We start from the raw sequence: 27,005 nt of genomic DNA on the forward strand, positions 1-27,005 counted from the left end.
ATCATGTCCCCCTCCCCTCTAGAACGGAGCTTATCTAATATCCTCCGAAAATATTCCTGCGTACTCTACCGATTGTAAGTGTCTCTTTATTAAATTCATACAATCATCGTTAAGTTCACTTTCATCTTGTCAATTAGGCAAAATGTGACATTGAAAAGACGCTAAATATACTGTACGTAAAAAGTTCAAATCTTTTAGACAAAGGTTTGTTCTTTTTTTAAACGAGCACGCATTTTAAGCAAAAGCAAAACAGAACTCCCGTGGTTATTCAGTCGCTATTTGTTCCACAATATCTGATTTTTCTAGTCTAGTGTAGCAAATTGTTATTAGGCAAAAGTTGTTTAAGCTGCCCAATAACAATTGAATCAGTGTGGAACAAATAACGAATGCTAAATCACAGGAGTTCTTAACTTTTTAATAACATTATTTATTTCAAAATGGCATGTGTGCCGATAAAACGCTAAAAGTGCTTCATCCTGCAATGGACAACTTCACTCCCATCAAATCCTGAAAGTTAAATTCGCACACAGCATGTAGACATGGTCTCGTAGTCCACGCTACAGTTCCCCCCTTCGTAGCAATCGCCTTGTATCGATGACTCACGCAGGTGTGCTCACGTTGCACACTGCGCATCCAATCATTGTTTGAACTGCAATGTTCTTTATCGAAGTTTCTGCCTGATAAAACGATACATTAATTCTTTGCCGGATTATATGATCCTTGAAGTCCTAACCTGACTGTTAATTCGAAATAAAGGTATGCGCCAATGTCCTTGAAAGCGCCGTAAACAACCAGCCTTCATTCGAAGCCTAACGTAAGCTTGGATGTCTTATCAAGTCGTTGATTTATGCTTTGAAAGAAAACTGTTCTTCTAAAATATAAAACAGGATTTCGCTCTCGCGTTTACTGCATAAAGGTAGCTTTACTCGAAGGCGGCTTGGCGTAGCTTCTGCCCAAAGACAATTGACTACGCTAGACTGAAAACAATCAGATATTGTGAAACTAATACACAGTTCATAACTTTTTAATGACTTCACTTATTGCAAAAACGGCGTACATGTTGTGTCGATAAAATACTAGAAATGTCTCGTGAAATACAGGAGACCAATAAAATATTCGTACTTATCATTTATAATGGTCGTTTTAACTTGATCAAAGGGAAAAATGGCAATCGGGGATTAAGGAGGCTTTGCATTTACCACTTTGGTTATTCACGAGTACTTTACTACATTCATTTGAAAACTTTGATTTTTCTCAACATTTCCGTACGCCAGCACACGCATGCGTGAGCACAACATAACATACCCGGAGCAGAACTATTCAATGACACGATCGTGACCCGATCATGCAATCCCAAAAGATTAAGTTAGTTCACTTTATGCACAGATAAGCTACTACAGTTTATATTTGATGTATTTTTAGTCTTTTAAGTCTACTTGATGCACCGAAAGGTTAATTGCGACTGGAACTACAATTTAAATTGATATCCGAACCATTGTAGAATGTGCCTCTGCCTGGGAGCGAACCCGGGACCCCTTGATGACAAGGTGACAGTGTTACCACAATGCCTTCCGGGAGGCTCTTGATCATGCAATGTCCGTCATGGGCATTCATTAGGTGAAATGTTTTTAAGAGACCCGTAATTTTGTTGGCAGATGACGTAATAAGTTATTTCGAGATAATTTTTGTCAGCAAACCAATGTGCAACACGACGAGCCAAACAACAATATGATCAATCGTTTGCGTTAAGAGGCAATAAAAATACAAACAATCCCATGGCTTATCTTCACGTTGCGATTAGCCTAAAGAGGCAGAACTCAGCATAAAATAAGATTTTTTTTTACAAATTCTATTGTATTTACTACGACACAACCTCCCTGATGGTGTAATGGTAACGCAATCACCTTGTAACCAAGAGGTTCCGGGTTCGAACTCAGCTGAATTCACATTGCACCGTGGTTCGGATCCCATTTTAAACTGTAGATGCAGTCCCGGTTAACCTATATGAGCATAAAGTGAACTTAACATTCGTTCTAAACATTCGTACTATGACCCAGCTACGAGGATCAGTCATTAAATATGTGCACATTTGCTGTAATTTTGTTTAGGTTAGCAGTGTTGCGTTCTGCGCGCGCATGCGAATCAAATGTGCCTCTGTCGTTGCTTTGAACGCATATTTGACCTTCGTCACTCATTTTTTCTTGTTGCTGCAGGGTAAAAATGGCCGTGCTGCTCTGCGTTTGCACCAAAGAACAGCGAGCAATGATTCGACTTTTCTGGTCTGAAAGTTTACTAAGGGTCGAAATCCACCTAAATTTCACTAGTCGTGTGTTGTTTTTGGGTATGTCGTTTCAAATGAGTGACAGAAGTAGATACAGACAGGTCCATCTTGCACAATGTAAATATTATAATTCTGAAATTTACAAACAATAGTAATTACAAGAGTACTAACCGAGCATTTCATAGACCGGTTTCAGATACAAAAAAACTAACATTATGCACTTCATATTCTACGTGCTCTGAATATGACTTTCCTGGTTTTGCCCTTGAAATATACCCCCTCCTCCCTTGGTACTACCTGCTTGAAACGAAAAAGACGCTCTTAAACTTTCCTTTTTGTTTCACTTCGTGCATACATACAGCCTTGGCCTTTCGTTTTCTTCCTAAAACTGCAATTCTGCTGACGTCATGAAAGTGCTTTTGGTTAGCAGAATAGTTATTATTATGTTTATTGCTCAATGAATCATCGGAAAAGCTCCACCGCCAAACCCACAAACTCTTGCTTTCGGTTTCTTACGAACAGCACTTATCCTCGCAAGGAAATGACGTTAGTCGGCATAACCAGAAAGATTTTGTAGGGCGAAGTTTGTCTCGTGCAGTGTTGCCATAAATTCCTTTTTCAGATGCAAAAATTCCCTTTTTGTCTTAACTTTTCCCTTCATCTTTGAGAACTTGAAATACGTGTTAACAAAACTTCAAAACGTCAACTATTGTTGTCGTGTTGCTATTGTTATTATTAGCTGACATAGAATCATCAGTTCAAAGACTAACCGAATGACACACGGTGTACCGGCGTAGGGGTGGTTGTTATCACAACGCGCTACGAAGGGTCTCGGGAGGTTCGGATGTTCTTGACGACTGTCCCACACTCCCTCATCTTCGCGACTAGCCAAAGGTGGCAGGAAAACGAAGTTAAATAAACGAAATCAATCAATCGACACACGTTGCGACCTCCGCCTTGTAATCAAGGGATCCCGAGTCCGATACGCTGGACTTTAAACAAAAACTCAAACCAGACGTACGTTGTGAAAAATATTCAAAACATGGATATTCAGATACTGAGGGTGTAAGGAGTCAACTTTTCGGAGAGAACCCAAATGTCAAGATCTTTCACCTAGTACACCCTGGACTTCATATTGCAGACTAACGAGGCTCTGGCGTCTGGACCCACAGCCAGTATAATCCTCAGCGGACTTGTGTTAAATGCTGAACATGTGTGTTTGTGATTGATTATCCTTTCTTCAGTTTCATATAATCACCGTTCATCTCCTTCTACTCGATCAACCAAAAGTGCCTCCCGATGGCGTAGTGGTAACGTCGTCGCCTTGTAATCAAGAGGTCCCGGGTTCGATACCCGGTGGAGGCACATAGTGGTTCGGATCCCAATTTAAACTGTAGGTTCAGTCCCAATTAGCTTTACTGTGCATAAAGTGGACTTAAAACACCATATCTCTCTCTCTCTCTCTCTCTCTCTCAACCAAACGTGGCAGAAAAACGAAGTAAATATATAAAATAAATCAAACTATCACTAAAAGATAATAGCAAGTAGCAAGGCATTATGGTTCATTTCTGGAATGGGATAAATTACTCGACGAAAGTGCCTCGTTCTAATTATGTGAACCCGAAATTTTCAAATTTTCCTTTTTTTTTATTTGTCCATAAAATTACCCTTTTCACCTAAAATTTTCCCTTCGTGTAGTAACACTGCTCTTGTCTGGTTGCGTGTCTCCTCGAATGGTTTATGAGAATGTTTTCGCTTGGCGCTACGATTCGATACCGCATTGTTACCACCTAGCTTAGTAACTGTACTGTACTGCACCGAACCGACACAGTGGCAGATTAGCGACGGTCTCCCGTGAGAGCGGATATTCCAAATTCTTGATTGATTTGTTTCATTTTACTTCGCTCGTCTGCCACTTCTGACAAATCGCGAATGGAAGGATGAAAGGTGATGTGACGAAATTGATTAAATGACAATCACAAACACACATGGACAGAACACAACTCAAGCTCCACAGATGATTACACTGGTTGTGGATACAGATACCAGAGCCCCGTTGGCCTGAAATAATGCAGACCAAGGTGTACACATGTACGTCCGAAGAATTATTCCCACGGAGAGGTCATCAAGCTAATTTTATCCCGGGGTGACGAGGCATTTTTCCTCCATAATAGTGCTGCATCAAAAAACACGTCTTAATTTTGAAGTTATCATGTTCCTGAAACTCCCTTATAATGATTTAGATAAATTACTCTGACTGAAATGAAACTATGTGTAATACGAGGAGGTATCAAAAGGTTTTGTCTGTTGAGGTATAATTTGTTTAATAATGGAAAGATTGTAGTAACTCTGAGTAGAGGACACTACAGGCAAACTATATGTATGTTCATTGTTTCAATCCATTATTAAACAAATTATACCTCAACAGGCAAAACATTTTGATACCCCCTCGTGTATATATATATATATATATTAATTTTCCAAGGAGAGACCTTTCCGCCCTTTGGGCGCCCATGGGTGTACTGGTTGGAAGAGAGATTTCTGAAAAGGTCACCCGTTTCACCCATGGCTTATTTTGTGGGGAGAGTGTCTTGCTTATCTGTACATAGATGTTTAACATCAGAAACAGCTACACAAACGAAAGAATGTTCTTATATCATTTTCAAAGAAATTTAGTAAAATAAAAAACAGTGTTGGCTGGACCGCGTCTAAACTCATTCTTTTGATAAAAGTTATGGAGTATACAAATATGTTCAGAATAGTTGATGAAGCTTGGGGACTTCCGGTTCGATTTTCTAATGACGTCCAGTATGTATGATATGATGTAAAGTATTTTCTGTCAGGGCGTTTTCATCTTCTACTGATGGTAGTGATCCTGCATTTTAACGGCTTTTATAGATATGGTACATAATAACGTCGGTTTCAAATCAATTATGAGGAACAATTTAAGAATCTGCGACCATAACTGAACAGAAAGAAGTGTGAATGTGGACATTACCTTGACAACACTGCTACAGGCAACTTGCATACCACGTTGGCACCAGTCACATGAACCACACCAATCATCAACTGAAAACACCACTCGGGTGCCGGCTTGGAACCCCGCTCGTCGTGATATGACCACCTCACCAACCGCTTCATGGCCTAGAATGCTGGAAAAAAAAAAAGAAAATCAAGTTACACAATGATTTAGTTCACATTTTCAGTTTTTATTAAGGCAGAGTTTGAGTTGTTGTTTTAAGTCCACTTTTTGCACAGTAAGGCTAATCGGGACTGGACCTACAGTTTAAAGTGGGATCCGAACCACTTGTGCCTCCACCGGTTATCGAACCCGGGACCCCTTGATTACAAGGCAATGACGCTACCACTGCGCCATAGGGGAGGCATTTATTAAGGCAGAATTTACATGTAGAAAGATAACGGAATCAGGGGAGTTTATGAGGAAAAGGCGAGAATTACAATGTTTATACCCAAAAGGAACATTTTTAAGTATGAATATAGTAGCCAAATTTTATGATTCATAAAAACTTTTTTTAAAAAATGTCAAACAGTTTGGTGTGCTGAATTTAAAACATGAGCTCAGTTTATCTTTATAATGTATTCTTTTTTGTGCAACATGCATTGGTATATCTAGCTAACAATATGTTGGGTTATTGGAATACAGCGTGACGTTCTCAAATCAGCTTGACAATTGAATTGCTTACATGTGGCTTACGACATATGTTGACATTATTGAATACTAGACCCACGACAATCACGAGTGGCTATCGATAGCTACAGCAACTTTGAGATATATGATGACATTACCAAACCTGACCTGCCTACCCTACTCAGTTATGCATCTAATAGGAAATGTAAACATATGAATAGGTCAGGCAAATTAGATTGAGTGCTGTTGGTGCATTTTGCACAGGAGACAATATATACCGGTACGTGACGTCATACAGTCACTGCGGACCAGCTCCGTAGCTAGATATTTCGTTGGTGTCCAAGGCAGATTGTGGTTTGACGCCCTCCTCCCCCATTACCAAGCACCGACATTTTATGTGCGTCCTTCGATATTTTCTTCTTTAGCCAAGGTTTGTGATGTTTAACATAACGTAACCCGAGGCGCAACAGACTGACGGCCGGGCTCACTCCCACATGTCTAAGTAGAGGTGGGCAACCATCCAACCAGTTACGGGATGACGTGTGGTCGGCACGACGAACCCCCGGTCGTTGTAGGTTTTCCATGATCGGGTTACGCTACTCGCTCGTAGCTCCCCAATTTTCCTCACGGTGGTGGATGGCCACCGATCCCATACACTGGCCGAGATCTCAGGGGAAAAGTTGTTACGCTTCTCCCGACTAACCAGCGAGCGTTCAGAGCCCAAGGGCAGTCGCCCGAGACTAAACGGCCACGATACGGGACGGTTTGTGATATTTACATCCTACAAATTTTGAAATCAGGAAACAAATAAAATCTCATTAAAATAATATAGGTTATATTTAATGACTTGAAGTTTCCATTTCTGATTTTTTTTTTTTTTAAGTAAGGTCGAGTAACATCTGCCTAGTGTAATTTCCCTGTCGCATATTCAAACTTCGTTGTATTTTAAGAAAAAAAGCTTTGAATGGCACCCTAGGCTTCAGCGTCCCCCCCCCCCCCCCGGCCTACCCCTTGCTGGGAACAGTACATTTCGACATTTGCTAAATATGTCGCTATCCGCTCGTCACATGCTAGCCACACTGGTTAACATTTGAAGACGTTAAATTTCGCGTGTATTAATTATTGATAACAACTCGTTTGAACCAGTTTCCAAATTCAAATACTTAGGAGTAATATTAACAAATGAAAATTATATTAAAGAGGAAATAAAAAGTAGGCTTAATTCAGGAAATGCATGTTACTTCTCTATTCATAAACTTTTGTCTTCTTGTTTAATATCTAAGAAACTAAAAGTTAAAATGTACAAAACAGTAATTTTGTCTGTAGTATTATATGAGTGTGAAACTTGGTCCCTTATATTGAAAGAGGAACACAAATTGAGAGTATTTGAAAATAAGATCCTTAGGAAAATCTTTGGACCTAAAAGGGATGAGGAGACAGGTGAGTGGAGAAGGTTACATAATTTAGAACTACATAATTTGTATTCACGTCCAGATATTATTATAATCATTAAATCAAGAAGACTTAGGTGGGCAGGCCATGTGGCACGAATGGGAGAGGAAAGAGGAGTTTACAGGATTCTTGTTGGGAAACCTGATGTTGAGAGACCTGTAGGAAGGCCAAGACGAAGATGGAGGGACAACGTTGAGATGGATTTAAAGGAAATCGGTAGGGATGGAAAGGAGTATATAGATCTTGCTCAAGATAGGGACAGATGGAAGGCCTGTGTTGCTGCAGCCATGAACCTTCGGGTTTAAAAAGGCTAGAGAGTTAGTTAGTTAGTTAAATTTCGCGTGTAGATTACTCGCGGAATATATTATTATTATTATTTGTGAGCTTTGCTTACAATGCAAAAGTACGCTAAACTCCTGACTTGAATTAATAGAGGAAAGGAAAGTATTCGAACAAAACATGCTCTGGGGATTTATTGGATATTTTTATGACACAAGCTACAGTATTATATTAAATTCTGTCAAAGGCCTTGTACTGCCTTTTTTCTTGAATGTTAAACTGTGCATGTTGCTTTTGCTTTGTGCAACTTCAATCTCTACGACGACCTATCGCTTCAGTACTCGATGGTGTTAAAAATACATGACGGGAGACGAAAAATATTGTTCGCACTGAAATGGAAAAAAAGAAGTAAAACAAAGTGTGAATGCACGAAATCTTAGAGTCTATTGTTTTCGCTCACAAAGGGAAGAGAGAACGCGTAAAATGCAAATGCATCGGACCAACCATCAGATTGCTTTTGCACACAAATAAACATGAAATGGCATACAAGAAACCAATCGGCATGGCTTTTCTAAAAAGCCACAGGGCAGAACCTTCAGTTAACGGGAAGACGCGGCGTCGCTGTAAGATTCGCTGCAACCTCTGTCGCCCTATATTCAAACACCTGGTATCAATTTCGATAAGCGGCTTATGGAGGCCCTAGAGCTTAGTTGTAATTAAACGTAGAGAGACAAAGGCACGATAGTTACAGCGCTGTTTGACAAGCCCTGCCTATTCAAGAAACAAATGAAAGTTAATTAACGCAAATCCTGAAGTGAAACAAATCAACGATGAGCGTCCACTTACTTCATCGTTGTAAAGACATGAAATACAGAGTATGAATTATTTACCATATCCAAAGGAATTAAGTGAACTGTTTTCCATTTCTGGTAGCTTTAAACTTATAGCCTCTTTCAGTATGATTCTAGCCCACCCTTCTACCCACAATAGCCTATACTTCTTTTCCGGAATGTCTGGAGTATCGACGCGCTGAGGCAAAAGCTTGTGGGCGGGGCCAGACTAGGTGGGGAATGCAGAATTCCCCTAGTGCGTGCGAGCTATCATGTTTACTACAGAACTACTGGACCGCGAATGACCAGTCGAGCCGCCCCGTCCCGCGCGACCCCTCCCCTCCGCGCGTTCATTGGACGAGGCACACCCCGCAACATGCGCCCCGGACGCGTTCGCGTTCTCTTACTCCAGACATTCCGGAAAAGGAGTAATAAAGTGAAAGTGTGAGAAAGGGAGAGACAGGAAAAGAAACTAAGTGAGGATTGATTGCTTTGGTTTATTTTGCTTCGCTTTTCACACGGCGGAGTGGTTAGCACAGTGCACAATGGCGCCGGGGGTCTCGGGTTCGAATCAAGGCTTGGACAGTTTCATCAAATTATCACTCATCCCCATCTTCGCGATTAGCCAAAAGTAGCAGAAAAGCGAAGTAAAATATACCAAGTCAATCAACGTCGTTTTTCTGCCACTTTTGTCTAATGAAGATGAGGATGAATGGTAATAAGACGAAATGGATGAAAGAGCACTCATGAAAACACCGCTCGATTGGAACTCAAGACCCCTCGAGTCGTAGCGCACTGTCCTAACCACTCCGCCACGAAGTTCGGCAGGTAGACAGAGAGGAGAGAAAGAAAGGAAGAAAAGATGAATAAAGAATTAAAGGATCGGGAAACAGGAAAACGAAATAAAAATAGAGAAAGAAATGAAGAAAGGGAAAGCGAGAACAAGGATCAAAATAAATAAAAGGGAGCGAGAAATGGAAAAAGCAAATGCAGTAAACGAAAAAAGAGAAATCCATTAGAGGAGGCTCGTGTTTATAAAGATGCACTTTTAGGAGCCAAGATTTCCCAAATCTTACGATAAGGTTATGTAAGATGTAAGAATATCAGAAACACGAAAAACGGGTTTGATTTTTGGTTTGATTTGGTGTTTAAAGTCCACTTTGTGCACAGTAAGGCTAATCGGGACTGGACCTACAGTTTAAAGTGGGATCCGAACCACTATGTGTCTCAACCGGGTATCGAACCCGGGAACCCCTTGATTACAAGGCAACGACGCTACCACTGCGACATCGGGGAGGCCCCACGGAAAACGGGGATCTAAGGTTCATTGGTTGACGATAAGTACATAAATAATCAAAATTCTCTAATTTTCATGTGGATGCCCATCCATCATAATCAATAATACGTAACTGAGGCCAACTTATCAAATTCCACACCCTTGAACTCTGCGATAAAGAGTAATAAATCATATTATACCAATTAATTTGTTTGATCATCTATAGAAAGTTTTAAAATACGAAACCAAATGATAAAAAGTTCTATATTTATAAATGTTATATTTAAAATACAGTACCCCAAGGTGCTAATTAACTAAAATACTTTTTCAAGAAATAGCTGCATTATAAGAGATCGACTGAAATAAATTAATCGCACCAGTAACATTCCAAATAATTATGTTATTAAGTATCTAGTATATTTACGATTATTTTTATTCGGTTTACAGTTAATTTAAAGAATAATAACTAGTTGCGTTCTCTTTATTGAAAACATATTGCAGTGTTCATATCCTATTATCTAGTTTAAATTACAAGTTTGAAACCTTTATTTAGGTATTATTTAAAAGGTGGAAAACAGTCAAATATTGTAATTACAGGATTTCATAAACAAGAAGATGGTTAACATGAAAGATCAACGATGACATTTACTCTATTAAATCTACAATGTACAGCTAATAAGAATAGTAAAAAGGAAATTTAATTACAAGAATGTAGAAAAATAAACATAGAGGTAAGATAGTTAGACAGAAATTCAAGTACGGAACATAATCTAACAAGCTAATTTGTAACCAAGTTATTATTAGTTTTGGTATATTACATATTGTTATTTATCAAAATTTCATATCGGTCCATTGCTAACTTTTGTTGAGTTCAACTTGCCTGAGCAGTGAGTACTGATGTATCCAAACCCAAACTATATTAGCTTCAGCTCCTCCTGCCTTTAAAAGGCGAGGGGGGGGGGAGTTTCCCCACGACGGCTAGAGCCACCTGAGGTTTGTTGGAATGAAGTCATTTCAGGTCGAGTTAAAATAAGCAGCAGTTTCCAATACGACCCATGCGTGGGCTGCTTCCTCGGTTGATGGGTGTTGCTAGGCTCAAGGTCGCCAAGCATTGTTCTTGCTGGCCATCATCTGCACAGAGTACAGGATCGCAACATTTGAGGTTCACTTGGGAAGAAAGAGCGTGAAGTACGCCCTGTCACGTTTCTTATTCTTTCGCTGTTTCCATTCCATTTATTGTTCCAGCGCTTTCCAATTGCACCTTGTAAATAAACTAATCGGAATCAGTGGCGAAGCACAGGTTCGATTCTAGTGGTGCCTTCCGCGTTCGATTCAAGGTAGAGTTCTGGTAGGACACTTAGGATTTCACCTGAAACTGCAGGTTCAGTTGCTATGATTCAATGTTTTCAAAAATTCAAGGCGAAAAATAATAATGGATGTAACAAAACTTGAATCGCATTAACATTTCACCAAAAATAGACAGCTAAAACAAACGGCACGTCCTAACTGATGAGTGCCCCGTTGATTTCTGTACACGTCGCTTCACCCGTTGCCTATATGCCTCGAACGCGTACAATCATTACCACAAACATCTCCAGTGATGAGTTATTTCTATTGCAAGTGTAGGATGTAGTCCGGTACCTTGCTGAACCGTCTCAAACCTTAATAATGGGGAATTGAATTCTGGACTCTGATTATGATATGGAAACGTAAAACGCTTCGCTATTTCGCGGAACCGCAGAGCACAAATCCCAGCTCAAGCATGCAGGAGAGAAAGTTTTGATCTGTGGGTATGTAAATCCACATTGTCAAGGGAACGAAAGCTGCTAAAAAGTCTGTGGTCCTTGCTTGAATGTTTCTTTCCTTTTGAGATGTACTTCATCAGTTCATTATCCGCTGTGATTAATCTAGAAAACAAGAAATCGTTCGTGGAACGTGACTAGAAAGAAAGCACGAAATAACACTTTAGAAACAAATCGGCTAATAATGTAGAGGATACGAAGTTCTTAGTCGAAGACAGAATCCAATAACGTTACGTCGAAAACTTAATTTGTAGACAGAGACGTCACTTGGCATAGCAGAACTCTCCTCCATGCCTCCACAACATCCCACCCCGAGTAATTCAAGAGATAAGTGGTCTCTTGTATAATTTAGGTCACAAGTGTCCTCTCGAATTAAGTGGACGGGGTCTGGTCCTTTTCAACTGTGGGTCTCTTCACATGAGAGCTTTTTTTTCCCTCAAGAGCTGACACGATAGAAAGCACAACTTGGATTCGTTTAGGGTACATAAGCAAGGGGAAAACTGGACTAAACATCGGGAGTGTCAAAACATAAACGGTAAGATTATGGTATCATACAAGGTATTAGTAAGTAAGCTTAACTTGTTGTTTTTTTTACTTCGCTTCTCTGGCAGTTTTGGCTAATTGTGAAGATGAGGATGAGTCCCGAATAGAATAATAATTTACTAATTTACCGTATGTTTCGTCTATTTGAAGCATTAACAAGTTTACACAAAGAATTCGGAAACTTTACTTTGTTTGGAATGTCTAAAATATGTACATGGGTGCTCTTTCTCTAGAAATATGTGTATTACGTGCTAAAGGTAAAATTATGCATTTTTATGTGAAATAAAACTTCGCAGATTTTACGGACTTCCGAAGCAACAGAAAAAATATGGTTTTACCTCAAATTTCCTCGACTTTGACCGTTTTCGATCTTGTAAACGTCACCCTGTCGCCTGCAAGAATTTTAAAACAATCACTCGGTTCTTGTACTGTGTATCACTTTCTCATGAACAATTGTATGCAACAAGTAACTGGATACGACTCTTACAGAAATGCTTAACCCTAAACGAATTGCGAGCGAAATGAGAATTTTACAGTGGCCGCGGTGGCTCAGTCGGTAACGCGTCTGACTACCATGCTCAAGGTCCCGGGTTCGATCCCCGGCCGGTTCAAATCCGGGAACTTTTCTAACGGTGGAAGCGGCCCCGGCGCCTACCCAGCGTCGAATAACATGGGTACCTGGGGGAAACCCTGGGGGTGATGCTGATCACATCACCCCCACTCACGACCGGATCAAGAAAGTGTGGGGCGTTACCCCCACACCCCCTATACGCCTTCATGGCGTGGTGCTATGCACAGGGGAACACTTTTACAGTCTACGAAAGAACATGACCAACTCTCATTTGTTTACTCTTTTCGCAGACGAAGATGTTTCCCTTAGCTTATGCCTGAGTGCCCCCTGTTGTCATATATATATATATATATATATATATATATATATATATATATATATATATATAACTTCCTTCCCTTTTTTCGCTGTTAAAGATTTCAACAACGTTTAATATTAGAGTCCAGCGCAGATAATTCTGCCGTGCAATGCGCGACAGAACTAAAGAAGCAGTGTTGCTAATGGAGCAGATAGAAAAATCGCTGCGGTGCGCCGATGCACAGCTGTTACGTACAACAATAAAATTAGAGAATTCAGGTCTATCTAACGTTGAGTTTTAAACGTCATGCATTATACCAGGACTAGGATTAATATGTACTAACAAGTGACTATGTATGTAGCTACATACATATGGACTAAAAATTCGCAAAATATGAACTAACACATAAGTAAAATTACCAAAAATGCTGCAAAGAAGACTTCTTCATACGATTCCTTATTTGAGTGATTTCAAACAAAATAAAAAAAAATATATATTATTTTTCATTGCATTAATGCACTGGTGGCGTTCTAACTTTTCACTCCCAAAACCCGTATACACTGGTATGGAACTGCAACGGCAGATAATAACATGCCAACGTGTTAAACCGCTACAATTGCACCATAACACTCCTCCTGAAGCAGTATTATTATTTCCTCTCTGAGATCGGCGACAGTCGGTTGCCTTTGTTGTACATTTACAAAGGATGCCGGCTTCCACAACAATAACAAGTACATATACTGCCACTAGACGATAAGCTGCGCGGCTTTTTCTTTTGTTATGAACCAGGGCCGGCGCTAGTAATTTTGCCTCCCTGGGAGGTGGCGGCAGATGCCGCTCTATTTCGACCCCCCCCCCCCCCCCGGTCATTACGCAGCAACGGAAAATTGAAAATCAATATATTCCTAACTAAAACATCAAAATATAAAATAAATAATGAGACTTCTTATGCTATTTCAATACTATTCAGCGCAAAAGAATATCTCGCTCGATCACAGTTTTCAATAGGCTTATTTTTTTCTTCTCTTCAAATTTTGCCGCTCTGGGCGATGGGACGGTTCGCCCTCCCCTTCCGCCGGCCCTGCTATGAACTTGGTCACCCATCAAAGCATGGCAATTTTAACACAGAAAACAATATGTATCGCATTAAGCAGCAAAAATGACAGCCTCCTCTATGCAATTTCTACAAGAACACGTGCCGGAGCCAGAGTTGAAATGATGTTGGAACCACATAATTTATTTATTTTGAATAATTCCAAAATTATGAAATATGAACAATTTGTTGCTGCTGTTCGCTGCTCTCTTGCCAAAATGCTTTATTGGGATGCTAACACCATGACTGGCTTCCTCCTTCATGAACTCGTGCACGTTGCTTAGAATTTCCCGAGCTTGGCTATGCAAGGTTTTTGATTTCAACTTCGACAGAACTGGAGGCATTATGGAATTTAACGTTCATTAGCAAACACACACTTTTACATAAACACACGCAATACACGCACACAACGTCAAACCGGTCAAATACTTAGTATAAAATAAAAATATGGTGCTTCCAATCCAACAAAACTCACCGCCACTTTACCTGCCTTTTCCCCTTCCGTGACAGAAATAGTGCTTCATTATTACAGTTGGCAACACTAGTTACTAGCTAGCCAATGAACATGCACTGCATAAAAGAAGCAAGCACTACGCCGTGCTATATTGCCACATTAGCGTCCCTACCGAACGGTGGGAACCGCGAGCTGGAGAGCTATTCAATTGTTTTCAATGATGTTTGCGCGAGTGTGTCCAGGAATGGAATGACAATGTGGCAACAATAGCGAAGGTTTTCGAGCAGGGTAGAACACATGATGCTAAGAGAGAGGGAGACGAAACGAAAATTCGTTTCTACGCAACGGCAAATTTACGTGTGTGGCACTCCTACGTCTATTCTTTCGCTGTGTACGGTGACAGACCTGTGGCGGAGTTGTTAGTACAGCGCGCTACAGCGCAACGGGTTTGACGTTCGACTCCCGACCTGGGCATGGGTGTTCTTCGTAAGTGTCCCTTCATCAATTTTATCACATCATAACTCATCCTCATCGTCGCAATTAATCAAAAGTTGCAAAAAGAGCGACGCTAAATAACAAAAATCACATCAAATTAATCCCCTTCATGATGGTCCAAACACTAAGTGGTTAAATATGACGACGACATCTTGAACACCGAAACATTTTGGCAACGCATGGGCAGGATTACATGAGAAGCAGCTGATTGCATCACCACGCACTCTTTGGGTTAAAAAAGCGGCAGCGACAAAGGGTTTCTCTCTTCTTGGTAGAGCAGTAGTTCTACTTCTTTATTTGTAAATTGACGATAATATTACTTTAATAGGGGGCAGTTTCACACTTTCCAACTTTTTTTGTTCGCTGTCCCCCCATCGGCTTCGGTAGTAAAACAAGAATAACAGCTTGTGCTTACTTGAGACGCCACCTTACGCCAACTGCTCACTTGCACACTTTTTTTCACAAAAAAACGAAAAAAGGCCATAAATTTCAACAGACCAGATCAATGCCCTTGGTGTTTCAAAACAGTACCCTCCTGTTTCAAGGTTTACTGGCCGTAATAAGATAAACGATCGTGGAGCCATCTGCTGGTGTAAATTTTACTCACGATGCCTTATTGAATCAAGACGTCACGGAATATAAGGAATCATAATGTACCGCATCGTTCCATGTCAACCTCAATTAAAATCAACACCAAGTAGACAGGAGCATTAAAAAGGTCGATCATAAGGTTGTAGGAAAGAGCACTTATTCGAGTTCGTTTCATAAATTAATTACTGACATGCTCTTTGCTCCCCCAGCGTTGTACTACGTATATTTATGTATGTTTTATATGTTAAGCGTATCCATTCATATCAGAAAATAACAGATTTTTTTTTTTTAGAAAAAAGTGAGGTTGCATTGTTGATGTGCATTTTTTTCTACTATCCTACAGCTTGCTTGTGGTCGTTTTTGAGAAGCCAGGCTGTCGGCCCAGTTGATCTGGCACGTATCTGATCAAAGTTTTTTTTTTGTTTGTTTTTTTTCAAGGGTTTTTTTTTTTTCATTTTTACTGTTCTTATCAGTATCATTAAAGTTATTAAGAGTATTCAAATTGACAATTCAAAAATACTACTGTAGCCTTTACGTATATATGTAATCATTAAGATACTAGTTCCATTCATAACATGCCTCTCATATGCCAATTATGAGTATTCTACCATCAATGGGCTCACAAGGCGGAGTTGTCAGCATAGTGCGCTACAAGGCCACGGGTCCTGCGTTCGAATCCCGGGCCGGGTATGGATGTTCTTCGTGAGTGTTCATCAATTTCATCACCACCATTCATTCACATCTTCGCGATTAGCCAAAAGTGAAAGAAAAGCGAAGTAAAACTACTGCCAATGGTAATTTTGTTCAAGTTAAATGACATTATCCATATGTTTAATAGAAAGATAATCCACAAACTTAATGACCCGGTGGAGGCACATCTATAAACTGTAGGTCCAGCCCCGTTTAGCCTTACTGTGCATAAAGTGGACTTAAAACACCAAATCAATCAATCACAAACTTAATGGAAACGTTTCACGAAACTTAGCGTATACCCTCTGCAAAATTTTGGGACTACAACACTGAACATTACGAAATCAGCACTGCAGATTTAGTTACAGATTTAACAACAACGACACACTGCGTAAAAATAAGTATGTGAAGAACACACATTGCGATATTCTTACGTAAAACAGTAATAAATAGTGACATTGCAGAATACCCGCACGCGAAAGATATCCACGACATATTTACGCGAAACAAACAAGCTTGACGAAAAGTCAATTTTACAATATTTTCTCACACCATCATGCCATGCATGTTCCCATGGATGCTAATCTCTTGACACGCAAAACTACGTTCTTTGTGGCTTTGTGTAAATTTTGATAAGCTTTTTGAGGGTAGGGGAAACAATAGAGGACTCTTATCTGGCGAGGGTTCTGTTTGTCCAATCCACAGAGCTTTGGAAACCCAGAATCTAGTGAAATTTAGACATAGCCATGCTCGGTTGTGAAATTCTAAGAACTACTATATTATTTTCTATGGAAATCTAGTTTCGAAACAGAGATTTTTTTTAACCAGCTCATTCAGGAGTTTGTTTTGAGTTCTGTAAAAAGTTAATGAAAGGTTTGTCAGTTAGATTGAGAAAATTTACGAGAGAGAGAGAAGGGTTGGTTATAAGAAAGGTCTTTTAGAATAAAAGCAAGTGAATGTACATCACAGTGGAAAATAAAGCATTACTAAAGTTGAAATGTATGAGTTCAGACAAAACAAACTGCCCAAGCAAAATTGATTTAAAACACAGAGAAACATTAATAAGTTTTTAAAAAATCTGATTTATTAGAAATCATCAAAAGAATGAAAATGTAAAATACGTGAAAAACGAGTCCAAATGAACTTCAAGAAGCGAGTGGGGAGAACACGAGAAACAGAAAATGGAACACCAGGAAAGAGGACAAAGGAGAAATTACAAGAAGAAATAGCTTTAAAAGATTATTTATTTGCTTTATTTTACTTCGCTTTTGTGCCACTTTTGGCAAAGTTGCGAAGATGGGGATGAGTGATGACATGATGAAATTGATGAATGGACACTTACAAACATCCATGTCCAGGCCGGGATTCTAACCCGGGACCCCTAGCGTCGTAGCGCGATGAGATTTAAAAGAGGAAAATAGAAGAATATGGGATCTAAGGAGAAAAGAGGGAATGAGAAATGTAGAGGGGAAAAAAATCAAGTGAAACATGAAGGAAGCGCAACATATTAAAGCGAAAATCACGCATGCGCAGTGAATGCTTCCTTATAGACTGAAGAGGCCCATGTCGCTTGTTCCTTGTCGCTTCGGTGTGACACCCCCGTATCACTTGTCGCTTTAGTCTAAAAGTTCCCTAACAAATTCAACATCTTGAACGAGCACAGAAGATGGAAATAAATTTACTTCAGAAAGGGCTAACATTGAAAAAACGAAAGTGTGTTGAATATGACCGAAAAATGGTTCAAAATATGCTCGATCACGTGGAAATAGCCAAATATGTATACGTATGCCCTAACGAACCACATAGATGTAATTAATTATTTTCATAGCACTAATATCTATCTATCACCCTTGTCACAAACAATATGCAAACATTATCAACATCATAGCCTCACTCAACTTCTTCTGTTAATTGCTTTCATGCCATGTTAATTTTCATCTAGTAAGAAGTGGCAACACTTATTTGTTGTCCACAAGAGACTTGTTTGGTGATAGGCATTTCCGATACTGAATCCCACTTCCGGCTGAATAAAGTTCGTCACACGAACATAGATAAGAACGCAGTAGACATGTGTTCTTCCATGTCAAATCACTTCAAAAAATGATCCCACTGATGTAGCAAAAAAAGCCGAGTCGAGAACTCGCACATTCTGATGTCTGACCTTGTGAATTCATATCAGAAGAAAATTGTAATTCAGTTCCAGCACATTAGACATAGCCTAAATGTTTTCCTTTCCGTCCTAGCTTGCGGATATCTGAATCCACGCAAGTTGTGAATCATGCTTCAGTCAACTTGCACGTTGTTTGTCAATGTCATATACTAGAGAGAGGACTATGAAGCACACGTGTATTTTAAGACTTTAACTAAATTTCTGTCATGTTACGAAAGTAGTGATACAGAGTTGTTGATGTATAGCTTATTTCTGTCACAGTGACAGATGTATTCTGTCGAAAGAATAGTCAACAAACGAGATAAGATAAAAGTGTCTATAGCTTACTACACCACATGAAACTCGCGTTGTGTTTGGCAACGATATAACGTTGCAGAATTAGAAAAATATAGGTCTACTTTCTGTATTTGTTTAAAGTGTGGTCAATACTAAGCTATATAAATTTCTTAAATCCAGGGAAGCCACAGAATTTGCTTCTTCTGATTGGAAGATATTAATTGGCTGAACGACCTATGTTGATCACGTGATTAGAATCTAAGCAACATCACTAGCCTAGGAATGCAATGATTACTATAATGTTACGTCGTTTTTCTGCCACCGTTGGCTAAATGATGTGTATGAAATGGTGATTACATGAAATTGATGAAGGGACTCTTGGAGAGGATGCCAATACCAGGACTTGAATAAGAAATCCTCGGAAACGAGGGTCTCATTAGTCGCACACAGTTACAGTTTTGAGCTCCCTTGTCTAGTGAGACCACGATAAATGTTCTCACTGTTAGGTTAGGCTTGTTAGATACCTTTTTGGTCAAGCCACGAAATATTGCAGTGTATTTATGCTGAGAGACCTAAAACTAACCTAGCAACTAAGGCATTCCGCCGGGGAAACGAGATCCTGAGTCGACCACTCAACAAGCTCCCCACTGGGGCGGCGGCAATGGTCAAAGCCTTACGAGCAGTACACACATACATTGTCCAGGAATCCATCAGCGATGGCAAACCTTTACACTTAGGAAATGTAAACGATGGTTAACTTGTAAGGCAACAGCAGGAAGAGTTGTATAACATATTTCTCACACGCGTTTGATGAGTTGATGATTTAATGAACGTCGCTTATTCGTACCATTAGGTTGACCACGACAAGGAGACGAGAGAAATGTGGAAGAACACCGATAATGTAGTGACCGTGGTGTGGTGTTCATTGAATATAAGTCCCAATCTGTGAACCTACGACTTTCAGAATGCGCCTAACGAGCTGATAAGACACCTGGGCTTGCTCGTTCTGGATACAGTACACCAGAGAATGAATCTTACTTAAAAATTAACACAAGGAAACAATTAACCAACCTCCGTGGCGGAATGGTTGTTTTCCGGCTACGCCTTTCCTGAGAAAAAATATTTCATAGTGCGTGTTTCTTCATCTATACTATCAATTCACAATTCATTCTCATCGTTGCGATTAACCTACTATATACAGTGGAACCTTGATAACTCGAACTTGAAAGGGGGGGGGGAATTCGAGATATCAAGGATTTCGACTTACCAAGGTTCTAGTTGTGGAGGGACAAAATCGCCGACTTCGAGTTATATAGAGGTCTAAAGTTTACTACACTTCGACTTATTGAGGTCCGTGGAACTAAAACTTCGAGTTATAGAGGTGATTAGAATTTAACTTCGACTCGTAGAAATTTTCCATAGTCTACCTTCGAGTTATTGAGGTGGAACGGCATCCCATAAACTGTACAAAAATTCGTCTTATCAAGGTTTTATTCGAGTTGTTGATGTTCGACTTATCAAGGTTCCACTGTAATAGTAAATCAAAAACTACAAAAAGTCGGGTTAAAAGTTAACTGAAAGTTTCCTCAGCAAATTAAGCAATTTTTCTCAACTAAATGGTTTCAATATACAGGAAAGATCCAATACCAAAAAGTACAAATTCATTCCTATATTTTCGGTATTAAAACAACTTCAACAAGACTATTCTAAATAACACACCGATATCTGGAAACTTTACATAGACGATAATGTCAATGCTTAGACAAATCATATTACCTATGTTATTTTGAGGTAGCTATATATTTGTGTACGCAAAATTCATGCATTGTCTTCAATATAAATTGGAGCGTTCAAAGTTTTTTTGATTTTCATTTACGCTCATAGGTTCACTAGCGAAATCTATCATCGTTCCAAAACATATGCTATTGAAATTGTTGGAGATTGTCATATCTTTCTTATTCTACAGTCGTGAATAAACCATTTACGAAATTGTAGACAGTCACAAGAAATTCCTAACATTGTGCCGCCAATTGTTTTTGTTAACTTATACAAGTTAAGCACGACAAAGCAAATGAAATGACCAAATATTTGAAGAAAACGGCAAGGAAAAAAAGAAGAAAGAGTCCGTACACTTCGTTCAAGGTAATCCTAAAATTCGCTTGGAATGACATTATGTATTACATGTAATTAAATCAAACATACGTATAAGAAAGCAAACGGAGTGTAACACCCATAACTTGGACCATTGGCGCCATATTTGGGGAGAGAGGAGACGCTTTTGGTCCCTAACAAATACTCCCAAGAGAGGGCAGCATGCCTAGGGTTCCATAATTGTAAAAAAAGCTTGGATATTTGCAAATTTTTAGTTTAAAAACCTGGGACATTTTGTAAGAAGCCGAGGCATGTTAAAAACTTAAGAAAACCAAAAAAATATGTATTATATACATATAATAAGTATATATTATACACATTTAATATAAATGAACCGGTACAAGACACACTATAACATAAATTCCACTTTAAAAATAATTATAAACCATAAACATAATTAATGCAAAATGGTCAACAGTGTTTCACCAGGGGGTGTGTTACATGACTATACTACAAACAAAATGGAATAAAATTTCTCCATAAATTTTTAAGAAAGTATATTTAAAAAGCGGGACGTTTGAGATATATTCGAGGCACCAGGACAGTCCCGCTTTTTGATAAAACCTTGACGAAGAAGAACCGCAACCCTGTTCTATATCCACTATCAGTTAACAAACAGCACTTTTAATGCATTGTGTAATATGTGTACGTGTCAAAAGATTAATAAACTTTCTATCTCGTTTAGTAGATTATGAGGGTATTGTTCCGGAATCGTATGAAGTCGATTAGAATATATATCCGTAGACAGGGATCATTTTCACCTCAGTATATATGTAAACAAATGGAATATTCTTAGAGATTACTTATTTTCAAAGTAGGTTTTATTGTTGCGCTTACATTCGCACCGTTAGTGGTTGAATATTTTTGAATTCACACAATGTTTTCGTAGAATTATATTTTTCAGCTAAGACGAGCACTGAATGCGCATTCTATACTGTTGTGTTGTGCTCATAGTTTTCTAGCGAAAGAGTGTACACATTTGTTGACATTTACCTGCGTGACGAAAATGACAACTCCGCATGTTTGCGTTTGCATTTATCATTGCTAGTAAACTGGCCAGAACACACTAACCCTAGCATGTCGTAGTATTTAGATGTTTCTCAACAATTCTATTGAACATTCATATGTGAAATTTTAAGAACATTACTTGGTATTATTTTATCATTTTGATGTTGCATGTGAAAAGACATATTATCACACTCAGAAGAACCAACTTCAAATAAATATTGCGAGGGCAAGACAAATTTAAATATTTGTGTGTGTGTGTGGGTGTGTGTGAGAGTGTGTGTGTGTGTGTAATATATGCTCCTCTTGGGGAATTTGGGGGAGGGGTAGCAAGTCTCTTGCTCACCCCCCTAAAATTGACCCACATGGTGGACAGCGTAATGAACAATGTCAATAAATATTATTTTTAAATTGACTGTCAAATGAACCAACACCAGCCAGTGGCGCAACCACAGGGGGAGCAAGGGGGGCATTGCCGACCCCCCAACCTTGGACGGAAATGAGTTATAGGTGGGGCAAACGTTGACGGCCAAGTGTACCTGCAGGGGGGCAAGTACCGCCCTCAATTTCAAATTTTATGGAAAAATAAAAATACTTCTCGTAAAATTTGCTTGATTGCTTACCTGCTTTCTTTAGTCTCATCAAGTTCAAAGCCGTAGCTAGGGGGCGGCGGGAGTCGGCCCTGGGCGCCGAACGATCTAAATGAAAAATGTTGGAAAAGAGAGAATGCCATGGTGCTCCGTCAAATTATTATTCTTCTATCCCTTTTTGCGTAATTTACGAGGATAATAACGTCTTTGATACTACTACTTCTACTACTACTAATAATAATTATAATGATGTTATTATAATAATAATATCAATTATTATAATTACTATTATTATTATTGGTACATTTATCCTGGTACTTGCCCCCCCCCCCAGGCAAAAATTTGTGGTTGCGCCTCTGACCCTAGTATTCTTCCAGTATACGAACATGAAAAACTCGCTACAACTACTTTTGGAAAGACTATTGTTTTAAAACTTAGATCACCTGTTTGAAATTAGTGTACTTGACAACATCATGATTGTTGACATTAAGTGAGAACAGTAGTTGTGAAAATGACGCTAATAACTCGTATGCTATATTTTCACAGTATCAATACCGTGAAGATTATAACAAAACTAATTTTAACTGTTCTGAAATAAACCTCTAAATAGGGTCACGATCAAATGTATGAGGATAACAAAAAGGCATGTGACTTCATTTAAAGCCACATTAATGCAGTGAACCAGCGCTATTGACAAGTTGTAGCGAGCTACTTTAGCGAAGCTACTTTTATTTTGTACGTTGTCTTTCCAGGCTTAGTCCACTAGGGTAAAAATGCAAAGGAAAAACAAATAATGTATTCTTTTAGAAACAATCTTTCTTATACTTTCAGCGAAAGCTTGCTTATTTTCTTTTCTGGAGAGAATCTTTTGTATATTTTGCTGCGGCACTGTGTATCAATAAACATCAAAGTTCCGAGAACTCGGAATGTGTGTTTACGAGGTGAATTGTATCGTTCATAACAAAATAGTTCTGCACAACACTGACGTACCAATGTTTATCGAAAATGAACATCGGACTATTTATGTACACAATGCGAGATATCCGTAAACTTGGCTACATCTCCAAATTTCCTAATTATTTCCGGTTTTTTATTGAAATGAGAATTTCACACGTTTGTTAGTTTAGCTCGATTATCTCCTTTGCCACCTTCAGGTAAATGTTGACACTGTACAAGTATAAATAGTTGGAAATGTACATTAGTTAACTGGATAATAACTTACCTGGGAGCAATTTGTTCCACGTCCTTCCTATGTCCAGTGAACACTTCAATATCAGAATTGCAGAGTCCGGCTAGTCGGACCTTGACTAGCAATTCGCCAAGTTGAAGGTCGTTGAGTGTTGGTAAACGACAATGTTCAACAACAAAGCTTGGTTGACGATCACGACCCACGTATAATAGACAAGTAGCGCGCCGCGGCTGACCCATCGCTGCAAGCACAGTGCATCAACTAAACTAGAAGCACTTATACCCTAACCTAGGGACATCTAGTGACAAACAGATGAAGTTAAATAACCCAAGCACGCAGGCCATGCTATAAACGCTCGCTTCTTGCATGCGATCTGTTTCTGTGCGAAGGTAAATCCTAGTATGCTCTTTACTCGTGATAATTTTTCATCCTTGCTTTTTTTATATACTCCAGCGTAGACGTCAGCCAGCGCCTCTCGTGTTCGTTCCGGAAGAACCTACCCAGTGACGTAGCGCTTTGGCCGAAGCTTGCTAACGTCAGTCTATCTTTGTAACGCAGTTCCGCTCCATGCTGACAAATTCAAGCACGAAAATCTTGCTTCGATTGCGCTAGCGTGGCAATTGCAATGGTAAATTAGCTCGATATACTTCAAGTTTATATTCGAAAAGGTCTTTCGTTCCACTTACGAAGAGAGAAAAACTGCGAGCTCCTTTCCTTCTAATCAATCACCATCTGCAAATAAACATGTTCAAAGCAAATGTACACAGACCTCAGGCCAAGGTGAGTCAAACTGGCATTAGTTCCGATTCACACCAGAAATGTTATTTCTAAGCGCATAGAACTACAACCAATGGAAAGATTCCGTTAAGCTATATCGCAGGTTATAGAGAACGTCTGTTGCGTGATAAATTGTGTACTCGTCGAACAATCGCAAACTCGTACTGGATGTATGCAATATTATAGGTAATAACTCGGCTTATTGAGTTTACTTTCTGATGCTCGTCTTGAATTTGAATTTGAATTTAAAATTTTGGGTGCGTCAGCATTATTGCGCCCGTCGCATTATTCGGGGTCCAGCACCTTACATAACTCAAATAGCATAATTGCAGTGTCGTGTTACTAAAATATTAAAATATTCTGACTCATTAAAAGCTGAGGCTGTAAAGGGGCACTCAGCACACACAAGGACAAAAACAGGACAACACACACACAATTATACTGGCCATAGTGCCAGTCGCCACAGCCTCGTTCGTCTGCAAAATGCAGTCCAGGGTGTACTACGTGGAAGTGAGGTTGACAATTGGGTGCAGTTCGTGGAAGGTCACCCCTTACACCCCTAATGCTCGTCTTGTAACCAAGGCGTGCGGATTCAACTCTCAGTGAGGACATGTCATCATGGCCGTACATGTGTAGAAATAATGGAGTTCAAGTTAGCAGCCCAAGAAGGATGGTCAAGTTTAATAGTAATAATTTAATTGTTGCTTTTTCTTTATTATTAATAAACCCTTTTAAATACAGTGAATATAATTTTCTCTGTAAACAATTTGGTAATTATTGGTTTCAAATAGTACATCAATTATATTAACCATAAAAATGTAACTTCGGTATTTTTAAAACTCCTACTTGTGTGTGTGTACAATCTTTTCAACCAATGTAATGGTTTGACCAAGTTTGAAATGTTTCCAGTGGCCGTTCGTAAGGACGATACGGACGCCGCACTGCCGTGTGTTACCACAATGAACATTGACATCTACTATAGTTTTCACCTCGTTTGAATAGCAAACATTTCGTTGCTTACAGGTCACTGGTTAGCCGATTGCGTATTTATTTTTCTTCCGCGACAATTGTGAAATTTGCGGGCCACTGTGCCGGAATATAAAATTTGACTTCACAGAGAGAAATCTGGCGGTGCGCCGCACTCCCACGCGCATGCCCTTTACGTGCCTGCGAGCTTTCTCTTGCTGTGTTCTCTGGCGGAGCAGGGCGAGACAAGCGGGGAGAATAACAGGCATGGGAGGACGACGGTTTCGTCGTCACAAATACAAACCCCTTGCCGAAGCTGACTCTTCGGGCAGAACTGTAAATGATAAAGAGTTGCCGGAAGCAAGGACGTTAACGTAAGAAAACAAAATTACCACCAGTTGGAAAAATTCCATAATCTTATTCACTTATGATATAAGGGTAGACCAATAAATAACGTTAATTCCAAATTAGGAAATAAGAAAGAATCGGAACTGAACAAATGCAGACTCTTGTTCGATTTTTTTGTTATTTGGCGTTGTTTTCTTCCTCTTTTGGTTAATCGCGACAACGTGGATGAAATCGATGAAGGGACACTCACAAAGAACACCTATGCCAAGGCCGGGATTCAAACACGGGTCCCCTGGCATAGTAGCGCGCTGTGCTAACCACTTAGCCACGGAGGTCAGCTACAGATTCTTGTTACCGTCTAAAGTCTAAGGGGGGATCGTCGATTGGCTATGACAGCCTTTGGCCACTCGCTTGCTGAGCGAGAGGAACGTTGTAAGAGAAAGGGGGTTAGCTCTGAAGAGCTACGTCAACCTCAAACAGCAAGGGAGCTAGCCCCGTGAAATAACAACACACGAACATCTATTTAAAAATACTATCTTTGACTGAACAGGCAGGGGAAGGAAAGACATACAGAATGTTCGTTTGCCTGTAGTTCTGCTGCAATCTCTTCTACGCTGGTCCTCGTTGCGATGTAGCCCTATTCTGTATAAACGCAACTACGGAGCATAACTCGGTCTCTCCCAAAACTGCCCTTACGTAAACGCGATTTCTAAACGATCACTTATTGAACGTAATTCTCTCCTTTTTCTTTTAACTTCTATTATTTTAAGAGCTCAATTATTACGACTTAACTTCAATGTGAAACGGAAAGCGATTCAGGAGCTTACTAGCAATTACTACATTCGCTGAAAATTTAAAGGCAACTAAGAAAGAAATTTTCTCACGGGATGTATTCAAATGAAATTCTAACTATTGGCCGTTAAGACAGTTGACTTGATCGCGTCCTTTGGCAACGGCGATTCTGAGGAAAAAGGCTGATTTCCTGATTTTCATACTGTGTCGGCCTAATGCAATGTCAGCGGTTGTTTTCCAACTTCGCTGAAGGTCGCTGTCGTGATTAGCTTTTAAGAAGCTCCTTTTCAATGCTTCAGCGGGACCCTTTTTATAACATGATTAGCTTATTTATTTATGATGCCCGGGTCCTAGGTTCGACTCACGCCTGCGGTGTGATAAGTTACTTGTAAAGTTATTACACATAAGTGTTGCTTTAATTTTCTGTGTTCAGTGGA

The 27,005-nt window shown here is 39.5% G+C and overlaps 1 protein-coding gene across 1 annotated transcript in view; it reads right to left on the bottom strand.

The window, feature by feature from the left end:
- LOC146002877 (uncharacterized) overlaps positions 1–24,128 on the bottom strand; it is a 69,472-nt gene extending 45,344 nt beyond the window's left edge. The window contains exons 1-2 of the mRNA XM_083140905.1: positions 23,719–24,128; positions 5,280–5,433 (exon numbers count right to left, since the gene is read on the bottom strand). Of these exons, the coding sequence (XP_082997031.1) occupies positions 5,280–5,433; positions 23,719–23,924 (360 nt within the window). The 5' untranslated portion in view covers positions 23,925–24,128. The remainder of the gene's footprint in view (positions 1–5,279; positions 5,434–23,718) is intronic.
- Positions 24,129–27,005: the final 2,877 nt, after the last annotated feature.

The sequence above is a fragment of the Lepisma saccharinum genome, chromosome 19 (genome assembly GCF_977018435.1).
Source record: "Lepisma saccharinum chromosome 19, izLepSacc3.1, whole genome shotgun sequence".
Taxonomy (NCBI): Eukaryota; Metazoa; Arthropoda; class Insecta; order Zygentoma; family Lepismatidae; genus Lepisma; species Lepisma saccharinum.